The 20,597-nt window shown below is 38.1% G+C and overlaps 1 protein-coding gene across 1 annotated transcript in view; it reads left to right on the top strand.

Annotated features, from left to right (window-relative positions):
* The window catches only part of PHF20 (PHD finger protein 20), a gene marked incomplete at both ends in the record, with an annotated part of 63,787 nt that extends 43,861 nt beyond the window's left edge, over positions 1 to 19,926 (top strand). Inside the window, 7 exons of the mRNA XM_082007076.1 lie at positions 823 to 978; positions 3,222 to 3,391; positions 8,999 to 9,098; positions 12,412 to 12,607; positions 15,522 to 15,918; positions 17,219 to 17,399; positions 19,784 to 19,926. Coding sequence (XP_081863202.1) covers positions 823 to 978; positions 3,222 to 3,391; positions 8,999 to 9,098; positions 12,412 to 12,607; positions 15,522 to 15,918; positions 17,219 to 17,399; positions 19,784 to 19,926 — 1,343 coding nt within the window. The remainder of the gene's footprint in view (positions 1 to 822; positions 979 to 3,221; positions 3,392 to 8,998; positions 9,099 to 12,411; positions 12,608 to 15,521; positions 15,919 to 17,218; positions 17,400 to 19,783) is intronic.
* Between the last annotated feature and the right edge of the window lie 671 nt (positions 19,927 to 20,597).

The raw sequence follows: 20,597 nt of genomic DNA, 5'->3' as shown, positions 1-20,597 counted from the left end.
TTAGCTTCTCATTATATGGTGCCCTCAAATATAATGATAATATGCAAAGTATAATGTGTAGACTTATGCAGTAGTACCCCAATAGTACACACAAACTGCTTCTCCATCTACTCCGGGGTTTTAAAATGTTGCTTGCCTTTTCTTGACGTTGCTCTTGTGGTTCTTCAGTCCAGGAACTTTGAAGGCTTTCTCCAGGTAACTGATCAGAGGGTACTGCTTGTAACTGCAGGTGGCCTCTACTTATATACAGTCCAGGAATTGACGAATGTCTACTTCATAGAGGAACTGTTTTAGGTGGTTTCTCCACATGTTCCTAGTTGGGGCTTTTCTTTTCCGTCCATGCATCGTGGTCCATACATGCAGTAGGAAAGTAGAAGAGATGCTTTCTGTCCATTTTGTAGTCTGTTGAGGTTAGGGAGTGTGGGTACCTCATGTGAATAATAGTGGGATGTGAGGGGGAGGTCTCCAGCTAACAGTGCTTGTGTAGAAGTGCCTGTAATGCAAAAGCATTTATAGACATACTCACCCTGAAGAATAATTAGGTTCAAGTAACCAGTCTTTTTAGCCTTTCTCACTTAAGTCAGCAGTGACTGAGCTGCGTTAAGATTTTTCTGGTTCAGTTAATAACTTCCTTGCCTCTAGAAAGCTTGCAAATCTTTCAGCGGCATAGTGACGTCTTAGAGTCCTAGCATATTGAAGTGGAAACCGTCTTAGTGAATTATACATGCCTGCTATGGGCAAGCATGGTACTGTTTTTTTTTTCTTCTGTCAACTTTTCTTGACTACAGATTTCTAATAAAAACAGTTCTTAACATTTTACAGAATACTCTGGCAGTGAAGAAAACACAGATATTTTGCAGGAGCTATCTCTTGAAAAATCAGTTGTCACAAAAAGTATTTCTTCAAATAAATCCCACCCAAGCACATTGCTACACTGCTCAGATTCTGGACAGCACAGAGGAAAATCAAAAACAAATGGTAAGATGACTCTCCTTGATGGTTTGCTGGTTCTGTCTTTCATTACCAGTAAATGTGTGAGCTGCACTAATATATGTGAAAGCTAGTACTAATGATGTAAATTTGGCTATTCGTACGCAGGACTGTGTGTGTTTCTATTCCCGTGCCTGAAGAAATTGAACCCAGTTCATTTGCCAGAGCTTGATGTTGCTGCTTTTTGCTTCGACTTTGCCTTCACAAAAGCTTTAAGACTGTTCCCCTTATTTCAAAACTCATTTTGCACCTTTTTGTAGCACCTGTAATAACAATGTTCAGACTTCATTAATTAAATTTTTCATATTTCCTAATGTTTCCTCGAAGTAATAACTCAGAGTTAAAAATAGATGCTATGCATGTTTTATACAGTATGTGGGCTGTGTTTGAGACACCACTGGATGTGGTTATGTGTAGTTGTATAGATAAAGTATGATACAATGGTTATAATGACTTTCTGAGCTTTGTAATGATGAGAAGCTCTTGAGTAGCTATTACTTACTAGTGTGTTTAAGTACTTCATAAACAGAGCTCATAAAAATGTGGCTGCTGTGTTCTAGCTTTCATAACTGTTAATATCTTGGTTCATCTTTTTATTTACTTGTCACAAGCTGGTGCAATAAAAAAGGAAGATAAACATTTTGTTGTTTCTGTTATTCTTAAAGCTCACAAATTTGAAGGAAATGGGAAATGTATGACAGCTTGATTGTACAGGAACCTTAAATTCCTTATTGTACAGATACCCTATTGGTGACCATTTAATTTTTTTTACATGACTGTTATATTGTTTGGTATTAGGCAAAATGTCAAAATTAACTTCAGTTAATTCCATTATATAGGGAAAAGAGGAAACATTAAAAACTACTGAGGTGCAGATGGTGATAATGTCTTAAAACAAGTTCTGCAAGTCTGATCAGTTGTGTTTTTGGAGCATATCAACCATGGAACATACAGTTTAGTAACTTGGGCATCAGTTGCTCAGACTTCTTTTGATTGATTCATAGAGATTGAAAGAGGTGAAAAGTATTGGAAATGGTTTTATTTCATCCTTTTTGCAATTGCTTTGCTGCTTTTTGCATCTGCAGAATTTATACTAACAATAAAATCAGTGCCTACATAAATAAGATCTGGCGTAAGTAATAGCAAAACTCCTCTGTAGAATGAAAGCGCAGTGTGCTTAACCTGTTGCTTCCAGAGTACTTCAGGAAAGCGTGTCATATCTTGGAGGTGGAATAAAACTTTTAAACATGAAAATTAGCTAGTGCATTGGGTTCTCAGCCCCATAAATTTGAGAACAGCTGTTTCTCCAAAAGATCTAGTTTATACCACAGACTGGTTCTTCTGTTTCTACAGTATTGTTTTAACGGCTAAGTGATCAAAACAGTTCTAAGCAATCTAGGTGAGAGGCCACAATCTGCTTAAGAGTGATCAAAATTTTACCTTCCGCTCTTCTCCAGCACATTAGAGTATTTCCCAAATAATTAAAATCCTTGTCTTCTCCCTCTGATCCTCACATTCTATCCCCAAGGAAGGTGTAGGCATTGCATTAGTAGTATTGAAGTAAGCATCTCAATTTAACATGTTGTTCAATAAAGATTTTCTTGACAGTTTTATTCAATTCACAGAGATTCATTAATGCTTTAAGCAGCATGGGAGCATTCTTAAAGAATACCTTGGGCAGTGTACTGCCCCTGAATTGATAAATGTGTCCTCAATGGGAAGCTAAATGAAAGTAATAATTTCTGAAGCAGGATTAAATTCTGTGTTGGACTCTGAATGTTTCTGTAATGGAGACATTACTTTGTGAGATGGAATGGTTTGTAAGACACAACCCTCTTACCTGTTTTTGTGAGTGCTGCACTTAAAGTACCAAGTCAGTTCTACACAAATTGCAGAAATGAGTGCGATTCATATTTGAATTTATAAATCTAGTTTGTTTATTATGCTTACTTGTCTAAAGAGACTTTGTGCCAACAGTGCATATTGAGAGTACAGTTTTAATGACAGAAATTGTTAAGTTGTAATATTAATGAGTATAAAACTTCATTATGTAGTAACCTTACTGTTTCTTGAAGATAACTGCATAATGTAGTAATGTTGTGATATTCCTTAAATTACATGGTCAACTCATGCTTTTAGAAATATATGTCTGCATACTCAGGGTGAAATCTTGAGGCTTATCTGACCTTTTTCTAATTACCTGGGATTTTATCTAACTCCTTTTTGTACAGAGGATGACACCCTGAGTGAGTCATCTATGGATAGCTTGCTTTGGAGTGATGATGACTGCAGTCAGGATGTTGATGTAACCACGAACCCTGATGAAGAAGTTGAAGAAAGTGATTTTGAGATTGTTCGGTGTGTTTGTGAAGTAAAAGAAGAAAATGACTTCATGATTCAGGTACGAAGTGGAGGGTGAATAAACATTTCAGTGAATACAGTAGAAGGTGTCAATGGAAAAGCAATTGTAGAAATATACACAGGTACATTCTTGTGCTGTCCTCTGAAATAATAATTTTTTTTTAAGGTAACCTGTCAGGGTGAGCAGCTTCTATGATAGGTAAAAAACTTTGCTTTCTGATACAGTTTGTGAAAAATCTTCAGTTTGTTTTTTGGGGTGTTTTTTTGCTAATCAAGAGAAAGTGGTGGAAGAGCGACAATTCTATACAAGCCATTAATGGTTGGCTTGTCATTTGTGGGTTTGCATTTTTCTAAAAATTAGAACAAGAACACTTACTAGATTTAGATAATATGTATTTCAAATCGGTGGCTTTTAATCTGGCTTTTTTGCTTCCCTCTAGTTCTGAGCACATTCAGAATATTGGCATGAGATGGTGGTACCCTTCCATTTTCCTGCCCTGGCAAGAAGCTTGACTCACACATGCAATCCTCTAGATAGAATGAACAAAAAAACCCCATTACTTGAATCTTTTGTTTTGAAACATAATTCATCCATTCCACAGTTTCTTCTGTAGTTTGTAAATTCAAAGTTCTAATCTGCATAAGGCCATCTGTCTGTTTTCCATATATGTTCTCTTTTTAAACCAACTTTACAGAGAACTGTTTCCAGCCAGAGCAATGTCTGTTATCTCTCCTGCTTAAAACTGTTGGTAAGTGCCTCTTTGGAACTGCCCTGGCTGTTTACTTTGACTTTTTGAGATGTTTGTAAATTACTGGGAGACCATTCCCCACATAACTGCTCTGAGCCATTCCACCCAGTTCATTTCAAATAGTGAAGTCAGTCATACCAAATAAAAAACTTCTTCAGCATTTTTTGCTCTGGTTTGTTTTGCCACTGCTGCTTAAGTGAGCTGCGTGGTCCCCTTTGGTAATTCTCCCTAAGTCTTCGAAGAAGCATATGCAGGGGCTTAAGTGCTTGATGCTCTTGAACCAAGATCACAAGCTTTTCATAGTTGCCTTTCTGAAGAAATGAGTATTACTTTTTTTTATTTTTTTTAGCGGGGGAGGCTCCCACCCTTCCTATCTAGATAACTTTTTGCTTGTTGTGGGACCTCAGTTCATAGTGACAGTAGTATAGCTTGGTAGCTGTGCTCATCACAAATTTTAAGCTAATTATTGCATTCTTTTGAGGGGGTTGTTTTATATGTGAAAGGATATGACGTGACACTGACTTCAGAAATATTTTTCTGGCACACAAAGCTTACCCACATCTGCAGCTTTTAAATTCACTTTCCCAGGCATTCTGTTGCTAATTTTTGTGAGGTTTGAATCCCACTTTGTGGGACCCCTAACTGGGATAGTTGCTGGCATGTTATTCTGAACAGCATTTCTTTTTTGCTGTTTAGAACACAGGAATGACAGAAGTTGATCTATACCTACCTCACAGCTGCTGATGATTTTTTGGTGCACCTTATTGCTTGAATGAAGGTAGAAACCTGTTAAGGAGAAGAGAGGGTGCATTGCTTAAATTGTAATGTGAAGAATTCTTGGCTTCTGCAATAGGATGGTAGAAATGCCTTTTTTTTTTTTCCTCTGCACATCAACAACGTAATTTTAAAATTTTTAATAGGGATAGCTAAGGCAACTAAGTTTGGTTTTTGTCCTCAACGGTCAAGTTTAACAACTAACTTCATCAAGTAGTTTTCTTTTTCCTTCCCTACTATTTTATGGAGACTTGCTCTGGAAGGTATGACACATTTTCTTTTAGTGCTGAGTTCATTTTGATGCACACCTTTGTATTAGTGTTGGATCCTGACAGTGCAGGGCAAAAGATACCTTGTGCTGCATTAGTAGGAAGGCGTGCAGTGATGGGCAGTGGTCAAAATTGGATAAATAGCATCTGAATGTATAGGAGGAAAAGGAGTCTGACAGTTGGGAATAAAGGGGGCTGTCTGCCTTCTGAGGATATGGCTCAATGGAAAACATAAAGATACAGTCTGGAGTATAATTTTCTGGCAAAAGTAGGCTCAACATTAGTCTTATGATTGCAGAACGCAGCTAGCTCAGGACATAGTCTGTGGATAGCTTTCATGGAGGGTTTAGTGGACTGCTGCTGAGGTCAGTTTTCTAGGCTGAACTAGTTTGGGGTGTTCTTTGACTGTGTTGTGAAGTTTTAAACACTTTAGCTGTGTTGTGAAAGAGTTGTATAGGAAAGCAGGTTATTCGCTCTGGAAAACAGATACAGATCGGCAGTGTGGCGAGTACCTGCATTTTTTTATGGGGGTTGAAGCAATAAGAATTGGAGAGCAAAGAGCTGGTAACAAGATTTTGGTGGGGTAGGTTAAACAGATGGTTTGTTTAAGGTACCAAATGCTGCGCTCCCCACACCTTTCTGTCAGCCTGTAGTTTTTGGGAAAATGTTTTCAACAGTCTGTTCTTCTGTTGTTGATGTAGAAATGCCTGAGTTAGCTCTTTAAGTACAGAGCATTAATACAAAGCAAAGATGCTATGTTATACAACTATGGAATTATGATGAGGGGGACCTATTTTCAGCTTTTCCGAGGTGTAGTGTCAAGATTGACACTTCCCTTTGACTTCATAAGAGTGAGAATCCTCTGTAGTTGTCATAACTTTATAAGAAGGAAAGATTTCTTCCCTATTTCGTACTCAGACTTTAATTTGACACTTGGAAACTCAAGTTTGGAAGTGTCTGCCCTAAAGAACTTGCATTTAGACTTGTCCTCTCTTTCTGAAGATAGGTAATTTTGCTCAGTGTATGAGTTTTTAGAAGAATATTGTCATTCTTTGCACTTGTCTCCATTGGGGTGTTTATTCTGCCCCTGCATATTACTCTAAGATCTGACTGACATATACTGACACTTGGGGTACTTTCTTATGCATGTGCCTGTGTGCCAATCTGCCTTGACGTGGTATCAAAATTAGGAGTCAGGGCAGTTTCTCCATGCACGTGACTGGAGGTTCATTCCTTCTAGGATACATGCATGGTGCCCTCTTAAAAGAGGGAGAATGGTAAGTCATTTTCTTCTTGAACTGCGCTCATTTCCATGAATGTCCAAAGCTCATTTCCATGAATGTCCAAATTTAGAAATAATGAGGAGAAAATGTTAATTTTGAACACAAGTGGTACCATTATTTTTCCTGAAAGGTTGGGGACCATTAAGGTTTAATGAAATGCTTACACAGTTAAACTGAGAGTGTGTTCCATTTAGGTCTTTAAACTAATAATAAAACCCCCCAAAAAATCAGCTTAGAGATTTTAGCAGAAAACTCTTCCTTTATCTTGAACTTGCCTTAGATTAATTGTCTAAAGCAATTTGTGCATAAAGAATACCATTCATTACACCGGGATACAGAAATACAGTTTTGCATTTAAAGTAAGGACCTGCCTCAGTTAGTAGAAGTTAAAACTGGAAAAAAGTCTAAGAAGTAATATGTCATTGGTCAATGCTGTTTCATTCCAGTCTCTAACTTTGCCAAGGAGGTTACTGGATTTCATTTACAGAGCCTGTGTGAAGTAGTAGCTTAGCATTGCCATGTGTTACTTCTGAAGGCATAGCATTCGCTTTTTAGGGTAAGGCTTGGGCCCAAAAAAGCCCAGACAAAATGTCATTGTTATTCCCTTCCATTTGGTTTTTATACCTAAACATTGTGAATTTGTGTGTGATGCAGAGAATTCTGGGGCTGGATTTGGTGGCCTTGGAGGTGATGGATGTAAATGGATTTGGGATATTTTTGTTCTGGTAGATTAAAAGCTGTTTTAAATACATGTCCGTTGGGTTTGGTTATTTCTTTCGCATTTGAACTTTGATTTAGATATTATTGCACAACTCAGCATGTTTTTCCTCTTCAAAGTCTCTTATTTGGCTTGCTTTGAACCTCCCTACTACTGCCTGGGCAGGGAGTAGCTTCTGTGTAGCATGTGTCCAGAGCAACAGCCTATAGCCTGGCCAGCCAAGCTGTGAAGTAGAACATACAGATAGGTAAAGGAAGGACCTGTGCCCTGATGGGGTGGATATTTAAATATCAGCTGAATAAAATAAAAGTTGTGATGGGCAAACTTGCCTGGAAAAATCACCGAGTGTAGCTCTGTGCCATATGGCATGATTTATAGAACGCAAGTGTAACTAGGTCCAGGAGCTCCCTTCTTGTTTTTAGCATGCAGTCTATTTTTCTTAATCTGTTTTCTTCCTTTTAGGACACCTTTTTCTGGCTCCTACTAATCATATTTGTGAAAGGAGGATGGTCTCTCAGCCGTTTTTGAAAACATCTCCTTATTGCTTTCGGACTGTTTACCCATTGGTAAACAGTTTTGCCATGAGCAAAACATTGTTAGTCCCATCTTTCAGAAACCTGTTTCTCTCTAACCTTTTACATTCTCCATTGCCAGTGCTGCTGTTTCCTCCACACCTAGACCACTAATTTAATACAATGGCATATTCAAGAACTGGCGGTCCCTTTCTGTCTCTCCTAGCTTGAGGAAAGGCAGCAGATAAGAGCATGAATAAAAGTGGTATAAGTGGTGTTCAACACAGATGAGATGTTTATCAAGTTGGCAGCTTTGTAGGTCAGTGAAGAGCGGCATGTAAGATTGCTTGCAGGTGCTGTTTGTGTTTGTTTTAGCTCATTTTGAAAACTTTTGCCAATATTGACAAGATCTCTGCGTTAAGCTTTTGGCTTGTCCTCTGAGGGAAAAAAGGTTATAATCTGGTGTCTCCCTGCTTGTGAAAATAGTAATTCTGAACTGACACCACAGTTTCAAATCAAAATTGACTTAATACTCTTATGTGGGGTTTTGTCCCATGTTTCAGTTGTCTTTAGGCTACAATTGAAGTTTTGCCCACTTTGGGGGGGTGGAGGGGGGGGCGGAGTGACTGAAACAGAACATGTGGATATAGTTTTTCCTGCTCTAAAATGGTATGGCTTTAAGTACAGTGATTGCATTTTAAATAGCATAACTGCTATAAAAAAGTAGGGCCAGATTATGTTCAGTCTTTGCCGATATGATTGCTCACACTTGGAAGGATGTCAGAAGTCTTCAAAGCTCGTAGAACTGCATCTGCACTTTAGTTTTGTATTAGTAGAGCTACCTTTGAGATAGATAAAATGTTAGAGATACAACTATCAGTAAAGCGTAATATTGGCTAGTCCTATGTGACATAAATATCACTTGGATTTTATAATTGTGATTTACTGTTTGAGGGGGAAATCTTTTAATTCGGATAACTTGATATCTTTTGCTGAAGAAGGCTTGATTGCATACTGTTTTCTGTCCTGATTATGTGTGCATGCATCTCGTGAAAGATTTTTCATCTGCAAAGGGAACATTTTTGCACCTTTCAGGATCCCTGCTTCCACTCTGTAATTGTTGTAATTCTCCAGAAATCCATGTGAAAAATGTGTGAGAAAGGTTCAAATTCTGTTGTAGTCTGATTCTTTAATTTATTAGCTTGTAGCTGGAAGAGGAGGGTGGGTATTAATACACCTTTTGTCTTAAAATATGTAGATGATGTGTCTCTTAATTGAGGTAATCTTACTGAGCTCCTGTAGGCTTCATTTCTGTTGATATGCACTTCTTGACTTTAAACAGTGTGAAGAGTGTCTGTGCTGGCAGCATGGAGTCTGTATGGGTTTACTGGAAGATAATGTACCTGAGAAATATACCTGCTATATTTGCCAAGATCCTCCAGGTACAGAAATTTAAGGTTACAGAGCCTTCCTATATATATAGTAATTTTATTAGTTTATATATATATTGCAAAGATTAAACTTGGTGGGTTTTTTTTGTTCCCCTAGCTGTGTCTGTCATTATAACTGAACTCAGTTACCTATAATGACAGAAAGTTTAATTTATGTGAATGTATATGAGTCAGTTTTGTGGTATTACAGCTGGACAGGAATGAAAATGATTGTTTTAACTGTGATGACCATCTGTCACATATTAGTAATAAGGATTGTACTGTCTGGCTACGGAAAATGAATCTAGAAGTGCTCAGGAAACTTAAGCAAAGACTCCCCATGGACACATCTTACAGGATGTGACTGCAGCTTTCATCCAACAAGACCAGGCTTAACACATTCTTTAAAATAAGTCAGCAAGAGGCTTGTTGGTTCTCAACAGCCGTGATGTGCTAGTGCTTGTTATGGAAAGATACTTGCAATCCATGTAAATAAATACACATAGAAATTATCTTGGGTCACACAGTCAGAGTTGATTAAGCAGTATGTTCTCTACTCCTATCTATGTATTTTAAAATGCCTTACTCCATCTTATGCAGGAAGTAAAATTACACTTACATGGATCTTTTCCGACTTCCTACTCTATGAATTATAAAGCCTTGCTGAATGTGGAAACGAATGAGGTTCAGGCTTGAGTCCATGTTGATAAATTATGAGAAAATGGGAATCTTCATTTGCCTAATCACAAGACCTTTTTGGTTTATATACATACCTGGATTACGATCTCTGGGTTTTTTGGCTGTTTAAAACTACCAACTCTTTTGTAGCTTAACTCATTGATTTGTGTAGTTTATATACTAATGTTGTTTGTACTCATAGCAAGGAAGACACACTATGCTTACATTAAGTTATCTAAGTGATAAAATATTTTAATACTCATTTAAGTGTTTTTACAGTATCTTGCATACAGGATTTTAACCCTCTATTTTCAAGATATTTTTCTTTGATTTGTGTCAGTTTGAGTTGGTTTTAAACTTAACTGAAGTGTACTTGCAAACTGAAGTTGTGCCATCACACTTGAACTATTTGTATTTACTTTATCAGAATGCTTTTTAGTAAAAACTGATTATAACTAACAATTCATTTGCTTAAGTACTTTAATCACTTTTATTAACTATTGCTTTGAAAATCCTGAATTTATTTTTTTTTTAATTTGGACTTGACTTTTACCTCTGTCTTCAAAAACACATCTAATTTTTTGACTGCAAAAGTGGCTTCTCAGTTTCAGTGAATCTGTTGTTGGCCTGAAATGAGCTAAATAGTCTTTATGAACCTGCAAAGAAGTTGCTTTTAGAACCGAGCATAGCCATTCAGCAAGCTCTGGTTTAGGAGCTTTCCCCAGTTTAGTGCAGGGACTTGTAACAGCACAGTTCATGTCAGTCGAAGTAAAAGTAAGTTTAGTGTCATTTTATGCCTAAAAACTGTACCAACTGTCACTTTAGACAATTTTTTTTAGTTAAGTGGGGTTTTCACAAGGGTTGTTAAGTTACCCTTGCTTAAACATTATCAAGATGCTTATGATGAGACAGATTCATTCAAGCCATAGAAAGCATACGTTGTTGGATATTGTCTTGTGTGTTCTATTAAGCTGCTACAGCTAAAAAGAGGGCACTTTTTGTCTCTTGAGTATACTGCTAAATAAACAATGCCATGGGTGGGCTTTAGTTGGATAATTTCAGTGCTGTTCAGGTGACCATGGAGTTCTAAAATTCACAATTTTATTCTTGTGGACTGAACTTCATTTTCTGTCATAGATGGTAGCTTCTCTAACACAAAAAAAATGCATAAGGGTTAATACAGGTATGTCAGGAATGTCTCCAAAGCGGTTCTGGCCATACCTAGAAGATCTCTTGCTTGACACAGCATATCTGCCTGAAAAGTTGAGCTGTTACAGCCCTGAAAATCCGTTCTTCTCTGTGTTGGTTTCTGTTTGAGAGTTTTTTGGAGATCTTGCCTCAGAACATTGAGTATTGTCCTATACAGCCTCGTGGCTGAGTGTGCTTGCCTGTAAGCACACTGGTTTGCTTTTACTCCTTTACTGAGACAGAGTGTTAGTATTGAATTTAAGTTTGAAAGTGTCCTTTATGTCCACACATGTTCATATAGGGCATGATATAGAAGCCGTTCTGCTGCCATTCTATAACTACCATCCAAAAGCATATAAACACCTGTGACCATGTTCTGCTCACTTCTCAGTACAGCTTCCAAAGAGTTCTTTTGCTTCATTGTGCCAAAGTTAATAGCATGGGTAGTGATGCTACCTAATACGCATGTAGTGCAATCCCTTGTTCTTACCCTGCTGCCTAGTAACTGTCTACTTTTTTTTTTTTTTTTTTTTTTTAGCTTTTCCTTAACTGCTGAAACTTGTAGTCAATATTAACCTGCTTATATTGGAGACTTTTTTTGTGGCTATCATTCCGAGTCTGTGCTCCAGTATTCTCTCTGGTTTTGTGGGTTCGCTGACTGGGCTGTATATAGGCCAGTAAATGATGTAGCGTTGCTCAGGGTGCTGAGCTGTCTTCTGAGAACATCTGTTGTAACAATACATTTTACAGAGTGTGTGGGGGCTTTTTGTTTTGGCTTGGAATTTTTTGTGTTTTTGCAATTTAGCAAACATCTCAAGTTGTTCTCTTTCCTGCTAATACCATTTTGCTTGGTTTCTTAAGTTACTTTTACTGATGCATTCATCACATTTAACATAATTGCATTACAGCTGTTTTTGATACTCCAACCTCTTAAGCTAGCATTAGCATTATTAATAGCTTGGCTTAGGCAAGCTCTCCATCAGAACCTCACCATTGATTCCTTTAAAATTTACTTTTGAATGACTGTACTAATACATGTATGGTGCTTAAAAAGAGGACCACTGGAGAAGGGAAGCTCACTGCCTTTTTCTGTCTGCAGAGAGCTATATTCAAACTGTAGCTTTAGTTATAACCATGGTTACTAGATAGTGTGATACCTTGCTAAAAATACACTTTTCTCTGTGCATCAGCTGCAAGTACCTGTTGTGGATGTTCTTTGATGGAATTTGGAGTCTGAATGCTTTTACAGTTGGGCAGAAGTTTTTGACTGAGGTTATCATCTCACTTCCCACTTCACAAGTTCTTCATGGTTTTGTCTGATATTATAAATCTTTATTGGTACTATTGATAATAACAAATAAGCTATTGAAAGACTTTGAGATAATCAGAATTACTACCAGTAATGTTAACATACCATAGTTAATGCCTCGTTTTAACACACTCATTACTGTTGCTTTAGGTCAGAGGTCCAGCTTAAAGTACTGGTATGAGAAGGAGTGGTTAAGTAATGGTCACATGCATGGCTTAGCATTTTTGGAAGAAAATTATTCCCACCAGAATGCCAAGAAGATAGTAGCCACTCACCAACTTCTTGGCGATGTACAGAGAGTGATAGAAGTACTGCATGGACTGCAGCTGAAGATGAGCATATTACAGTAAGCAGTATTTAAGTATCAGTTGGCATGTTCTCAATGTGAATTAGATTTCAAGTAGTAGCAAAATAACCAGAAATTCAGACTTATTTTTGTGCTTCTTTGTGGATATGTAACAAAATAGCTTGAATTGCTAATGTGATCTTGGAAAAGGACTTGGCTGCTTAAAAACTATTTAAGTGTGTTGAGAAGTAAATTGACTATGTGTATAGAAGGGTTGGGGAAAGTACGAAGGAAAGAGGAAGAAAACTAATAACAACAGCTTCTCATAAAACACCTAAATAGATTTAAGTATCAAGAAGACGATAGGCATATAACCTGTGGCAGCATTCTTATAACACATGCCCTCTGCATTCCAGTAATTCTAAATCAAAGCTTTTCCAGCAGAAATCAAATCTTTTTGTTCAGCATAATGTGTTGCTCTGTTGTAGTGGGAGAGCAGTTGCACCTTCAGCAACCTGTAGTTATTCATTTCTTTGCAAAGATTACTAGATAAATATGAAAAAATAACATTCTGTAATCACTGTAGAAATCAAGTTTTCTGGATCTTTTCCTTTTTAAAGTCATCCTTGGGTTCTGATGACGGAAGAAATCTTTTTATAACTCAAATCCAGCAGTTCTAAATTGATTTAATTCCATATTTATAATTTATTGTACAGCAGCAGCTATTTGGAAAGCAAAGCTTTTAGTGTTTCCAGCATTCTTTAGAACCTTTTCCCTTAAATTTAACCGATGGTGATGCGGTAGGGCCACTGACAGTACTTGAAATGCTTAAACAGTGGAATAATGCTTAAAGCAAGAGAGTAGCAATTTTAACACTAGGTTTTGCTTTTCCTTTATAGTATCCTTTAGTCAGATCTGTAAGTAATCTCTCCCCTCTTTGGAGAGGGTAGAACATAAGGAGGACCTCCTTACAGTGGTCCTCCTCCACTTGCCTTTTCTTAAATAGCAAAACTTTAGGTTGTGACTTTCCGGTTGTAGAGTACGTTGAGATTTGCATAGCACTAAGGTATTGAGCACTGGGCAAGTACGTGATACTTGTTACAGACTTTGTTCCTTTTCTCTCCCATCCTGAAGTTGGTATGATGACTGGGTTTAATTAAAGATGAGGTGTGGTCCTGTTAGGACAGTCTTGTTAAAAGCTATAGCCCCTGTTTTCTTTATTGTTACATAAATATGAAAGGATTTTTAAAATCGCTGAATTAGAAGAATTATTATATAGTTGATGCAGACCTATCATCTAGGTGAGAGGAGATGATTTCACAGCTGCCTGGAAATCGTTAGGAGAGTGTTGCCCAGTATTTCAAGGAGGCGGCAAAGGATCAGAGGTGACATTCACAGCTTCGGTGCAACAGGAGGGAGAGACAGCCTTCAGAAGGCAATAGTTAAAAGGTTGCTCAAGTATTAAGCATTTGAATTTTCATCCTGAAGTAGCTGGTGCATCATCTTTCAATTTTCTGTGTTCTGTAAAGTTTTCCCTTGCTCTTTGGTGAGCAAAATAATGCCTTTAGGTGTAGACTATCAGTAGAGCTGGAGAAGAAAGCTTTGAAAGCCGAGTGTTCATTTACCACTTTTCTGGGCGTGCCTTCAGGATTGCTCACCAAGGATGTCATAGACATGCAGTCCCTGGAGATGGAAGCACTTCTATGAAGTGATCTGAGCAAGTCCTTGGCAGTTGTACTAACTGTAGTTTGCTGTGGTAGACGCTGAAGAAACCTTAGCTGCTGTAGAACGGATTAGAAAGCAGTTACTTTGGAAGGAAAATGGTCACATTTTGTTGAGCGGTTTGGATAACGGCTTGAAAAGCTAGATCAGCTTAATGGAGTAATTCCATCTGCCTTTGTTTGCAAGGAAGCACAGAGTGGGGTTTTGTGGCAGACCCCCTCCTTTCTGTGCAGCTCAATGCAGGTGTTTTAGGGTCAGAATTTGCTTCTGCTGTGTTCTTGCAGCCTGTATAAGGCCTGTATAAGCTGCCTACCCTTTGAAAGTAAGCAGAGTGATTCTGCTTTGCTCTCCTTTTTACTGCTGTTTTAATGCCTGACAGACATGTGGAAGAACAGTATCAGTTGTAATGGTCATTCTAAATTTGTTTGTTTGTTACATCTGTGTAAGAATCTGTATTTGTCCCTGCTGCTGGTCATATAATTAACTAATACATAATAAATGTATTAGTTAATTTGAAAACAATTAAAATAAGAATTTTTATAAGAAGCAGGTGGGGGGACTGTGGCATGTTGGTGTACGAGGCAGTAGAGTTTGCTCAGTATCTTGGGATTTAAAAGAAAGTTAAAACTTTTTTAAAGGAAATACCACCACCTCAAGTCTCCAATTGCTGTTGTTATTAGAGGGTTACAAAAGATCAGCGGGTTGAAGTTTATCGCGGGGAACCACAGGCTAAAGTTTGATACTGAGTGGTTTGAGGGGATCTTCTTGTTTTACTGGTCTTCAAAATTGTTAAAATCTTAGTTTAGCTTCTGTGTATTTGACTTACCTGTTTAAAATACTTTATTTTACTAAAAATATCCCAGTGAAAATAAGTTTATGCTGTTAATAAATCGCAAATATTGAAGCAAAATGCTTCTTTAAGGGCAACACTGGTAAAAAGTTTTATGTATCTATTTGAAACTTATTCTTAAATTTTTTTCTTAATGTCAGTGCTTGACTTATATCTGTGTTATAGAAATTAAAACAGTGAACCTAACAGAACAGTATCTTCCTTGTGTAGGAAGATACACAATTGTGGTCAGTGAAGTTATATTATTTCAGAGTATTTAGGTATTTTTTTACTGATTACGATGACTAAAACATGCACTAGTTCAAATATTCTTACTTAATTTCTTTACATAATAGAATAGTTTGCTCAGTCACTCTGAAGTTTAAATTTGGTGGGTGTTTTACTTTTTTTATGTTTGAACAGAAATAAAGAACATCCTGACCTAAAGCTGTGGTGCCATCCATGGAAGCACATTACGATGGATGAAAAAATTCATACAAAACATATCATTCACATTGAGGAAAACTGTTGCAAAGAGGAGACGGCCAGTTATAGAACTTGGAATGGGACAGTTGAGAAACCTTCAACCATTCCTTCTGCAGAGGAATCTTACATTACAAGTGAACACTGTTACCAGAAACCTCGGGCCTACTACCCTGCGATAGAGCAGAGATTGGTTGTGGAAACAAGAGGTTCAGCTTTGGATGATGGAGTAAATAGAATAAGGGAAAATGGGGATGATGCCCTGTCAGAGAGATTTGGCTGGAATCTGGACCGAGAAGTATGCAAGATGGAAAATGAATCCAAACACAATTCTAAGGTATTTGTATTAAAATAACCCTCTCTGCACAGAGGATGTGTTTGCCTGGCAAAGTGCAAAACTCAACCCTTTTCAATAGTATTTAGTGTGTTTATTTGTGTTTTACTTTTTTCCTATACTGTTAAATATAAGTTATTAATTAAAATTATAGACATGATCAACTGCTCCATTTCAAATAATAATTAAAAAAATAATCTAGGTTGAAGAGGGCTTCTGGACCTTAAATCGTCTGCACAGTCTGTGGAATATGCATAATGATTCAATGTCAGTTCATTGCTTCTTACTTATGTGTGTTAAATGTAAAAATAAACACTAGCAACGGGATAGTGAGGGAGAACAGGGCAAGAATGTATGATACTACCGAAACACTGGTATTCCAGCTTTTAGTTATTTCCATCTTGTTCCCATGTTTCTTTTAATAGTTACATTAACTAAATTGATTCCAGGTTCTTCAGGCAGCATTTCATGGTGGGAAAAAAAAGAAGTAGCCTGAACTGATTTTTCTTAAGAATTATCACCATTGAATAGTCCTGGATGATCATCTTACTGAAGCACTCTAGGTTCATCTTTTCAACTCTTAGTTCTCATTTTCAGGTCTGTCAGAGGCCTGCCTTTCACACCCCAATGCAAAAATATTGCTTTGATTAGTTAGTGCCAAGTCATATGAAATATGGTCTGACAAATATTAAAAAGCCTCTGGGAAACTGGCCTCCCTCTTTTAGATTAAAAGTTTGTTTAGCTTTTATTTCCTGCATATGTAAACTGTAATTTATGTTCTTTTTAACTTCTCTGTCGAATCAATTGAGATTGCTTTACGTTTCCCAGAACAGCATATATTTCAATTCTTCAATCTTTTTCTAAACTCTGTCGTATTTCAGCAGAATGATGAAAAAAAGATAGTAGAATCAACGCTGATGACAGTGTAGTCAAGTGTTATAAGTGGTGGTAATGTTTTCTTCTAGATGCGTCGATTAAAGTTTTAGCAGAATCAATACTAGATTCCTTCTGGAAAAATCCCTTGGCAGGGAGCTAGCTATGTGTATATATGTTACGTTTTGAAAATCAGATGCTTGTGAATTGCAAAGAGTAGGTCTTAGCAAAAAAGCTGTAAAAGCATGTCTGTATTTAGATCCTCTTGCCCGACTGCCTAAATATTTGTGTATGATCTCTTTTCTGTGTGTCTCTATTCTCCACGAGCCTAAGGTTAGTTGAGTGATTAGCTTGGGTAACTGGAAGGACTCAGTCTGGCTCACCAATTCTGTTTCACTATAACAAATATTAATATGTATATTTCTGCTAGGTAAGAGAGTCTGTCTCTAAGAAAGTCTCTCCAGAGGAAGCTATTGAAATGAAGTTGCTGGAAAAAGACGAAGGAGTTGTGAACTCGCAGCTGCAGTGGCAGCTTAATCTTTTAGCTCATGTGGAATCTCTGCAAGATGAAGTCATACACAGAATGGATTTCATTGAGAAGGAGCTAGATGGTAGGTAACATTTTTCTATTTCAAAAATTAACTATAATAAACTGAACTAGCTGTTCAAAACATGTTAACTTGAATTTTACTTCTGCAGACCTACAAAGGTCATGAGCATTGCTTTGTCAGATTTACTGCATATACTAATAGAAATTAGACATACTGCTGATGTGGGGGGCTGGATTTTAAAACAAAGATAAAACTAAAACTGAGCAGAATTTTATAGAAGAAGTTTTAGTTAAATCACCTCTAAATACTTGCATCAGATGATGTAGTGGAATACGTTCCATGTCTCTTTGCTTTCAGGCTTTTGCCATTTTCCATAGCTCTTCTGTGTATCTGAACTTCCATGTTTTTCAGGGGCTTGTTGGCTGTGTTAGCCTATTCTAGGTGGCCTGTTTGGTGCAAAACGCTCTTAACTTTTCCTGTCTCTTCCAAATTCTTTACTTGAATGTCTCTCGAAATTTGTTTTCCTAGTAATGGAAAACTTCTAAACCCTTTATGTGTTACATTAAACAATCCAGGATAATTCTTTTTCTTAACATCTTTAAGTCTGACCATTGGTTGTATAGTGGTTATAACAGCAGCTTTTCTGGGAATCTAACCTTTGCCAAAGTAAGGTGCTGAAAAGTTGAACTGAGTATTTCAGGTAATGAAGATCAGTCAGGCCTGTAATCATAATGCCTATTTCACTAATGAAGAAGCTGTAGTTCACAAAAGTTAGGCTTCTTGTAACTGCTGCTGAGCTGGAGGGCTGCTTAGAGCATTGCTACTCTGATCGGGAGTTTTCTTATTTCAAGGCTGGATGTGTCAATAGGTGGGTAATGCCCACCAGGTCTTCAGCAGACATTGCCCTTAAGTTAAACTAAGGAACTAACTGGAAACTATGCTAAGGTACATGGAAGATAAGGAGGTGACTGACAGCCCATATGGCTTCACTAAGGGCAAATCATGCCTGACAAATTTCGTGACCTTCTGTGATGGGTATACAGCATTGGTGGATAAGGGAAGAGCAACTGACGTCATCTACCTGAACTTGTGCAAAGCATTTGACACTGTCCTGCAAAAGATCTTCATCTCTAAATTGGAAAGACATGGATTTGGTGGATGGACCACTTGCTGGATAAGGAATTGGCTGGATCGTTGCACTCAGTTGGGGTCAACAGCTCGATGTCCAAGTGGAGATCAGTGACAAGTGGCTTTCCTTAGGGGTTGGTATTGGGACCAATGCTGTTTAACATGTTTGTTGGTGGCATAGACAGTGAGATTGAGTGCACCCTCAGCAAGTTTGCCAACAGTACCAAGCTGTGTGGTGTGGTCAACACACTGGGGGAAGGGATGCCATCCAGAGGGGCCTTGACAGGCTTGAGAAGCGGGCCTGTGCAAACCTCATGATGTTCAGCAAGGCCAAGGGAAGGGTCTGGCACCTGGGTCGGGGCAATCCCAAGCACAAATACAAGCTGGGTGGAGAAACGATTGAGGAGCCCTGAGGAGAAGGACTTGAGGGTGTCGGTTGGTGAGAAGCTCAACATGAGCTGGCAATGTGCACTTGCAGCCCAGGCGGCCAACCGTATCCTGGGCTGCACCCAAAGCAGCGGGGACAGCAGCCCAAGGGAGGTGATTCTGCCCCTCTACTCCACTCTGATATCTGCCCTGCAGTGCTGCGTCCAGCTCTGGAGCCCTCAGCACAGAAGAGACATGGACCTGTTGGAGTGCGTCCAGAGGAGGCCACAAAGATGATCGTAGAGATGGAACAGCTCTGCTGTGAGGACAGGCTGAGAGAGTTGGGGTCGTTCAGCCTGGAAAGAGAAGGCTCTGGGATCGGTAGTTTGTCTGGTTCTTGTTTCCTGCTGAGAAGCTTTAGAGCAGGAATTCATTTTCTTTGTGCTGTAGTCTGCTGTTTGTGCTTTTGGATTTCATCTCCATTTTCTGTTACCCAGTTCTTTCTGTCTTGGCCACTTGTATTCTATATTGGCGACAAACTTCTTTCATTAGCATAGTCCTATGCTTTTAGGATCGTCAACAAAAATACTGTGTAGTTGCATGTAATGCTGACCTTAAAGGTATTCTGGTGGTATAAACTTCCTGTACCAGAGTGCCCTTGCTCTTGAATTGCTGTAGATCAGAGGAAGTTTAGCACCACATTTCACAGTATCTAGTCCTGAGTTTTCCTTCCCTGCTTTCTCCTAGGAACATCTGTCGCCTTTTCTGCAAAGATTGTTGTGAGGAGCCTGGTTTTCTGATTTCTCAAATACCACGTGTTAAAAATATTGCCCACTGCTCTCTCAAGATTCACAAAAGATTTAAAGAATTCCTGAATTCCTGTTCTGTGACTTACAGCAGTCTATTTGCTGAGAACTGGAATAGTGATAGTTTTTTGTTTTTATTTGCAGTTTTGGAGAGTTGGCTGGATTATACAGGAGAGCTGGAACCACCAGAACCACTAGCTCGACTACCACAACTCAAACATTGTATAAAGCAGCTTATAACGGACCTAGGCAAAGTGCAGCAGATTGCACTTTGCTGCTCAACATGAGACTAGAAAATGTTGGAGACTGTTACTGAGTGTAAAGTTGGAGCATCTGATGTGAACAGCTCTGTATATTTAAATTAAATTAGCATGCTAGTTGCATGTGATGCAGATTGACTTCAGGGATTTGTGAAGAAGTCCTGTTTAAAGAACAGCAGAAAGGTTATTTTATCTCATCGTAATTTTTGGTTTATCAGGCAATTGTAATGATACGGAAGAGGTCATACTGTTGTCTTTGGAGGTTGGGTGTTGGCTGATAAATTATACTTAAATTTTCACTCTTTACAAGTTGCTCATTGAAATGGTAGACTTTCTCGTAATCAAATTGACTAAAAATTGTGCCACTGAAGAACAGAGTTCTAAGAGCCAAAAATGTTTAGTAGACAGAGGTTGTAAATAACTTTGCATAGTTTAAGTGACTTGTGTCATGTTTTATTCCTTCTGGTTTATGCATAATAGCACACAGTATTTAATCATTAGGAAATATTATAACAGTTTTCAGATTTAGTAAGTATGAAAGTCCAGCTCCTAACTATAAACTGTTACGTGGAGGTTTGCAGGTAACAGTGGTGTAAACTCCACTTCTATTAAATAATGTAGCAGAAGGTCACAGGTGGATTGCACTTGTTTTCAGAATAAATGATTGTTTTCCATATTTATCCTGTCGCTATCACATG

Source organism: Phaethon aethereus, assembly GCF_964289735.1.
Source record: "Phaethon aethereus genome assembly, chromosome: 16".
Taxonomy (NCBI): domain Eukaryota; kingdom Metazoa; phylum Chordata; class Aves; order Phaethontiformes; family Phaethontidae; genus Phaethon; species Phaethon aethereus.
The sequence above is the reverse complement of the archived record's forward strand: the minus strand, read 5'-3'. Positions and strand labels throughout refer to the sequence as shown.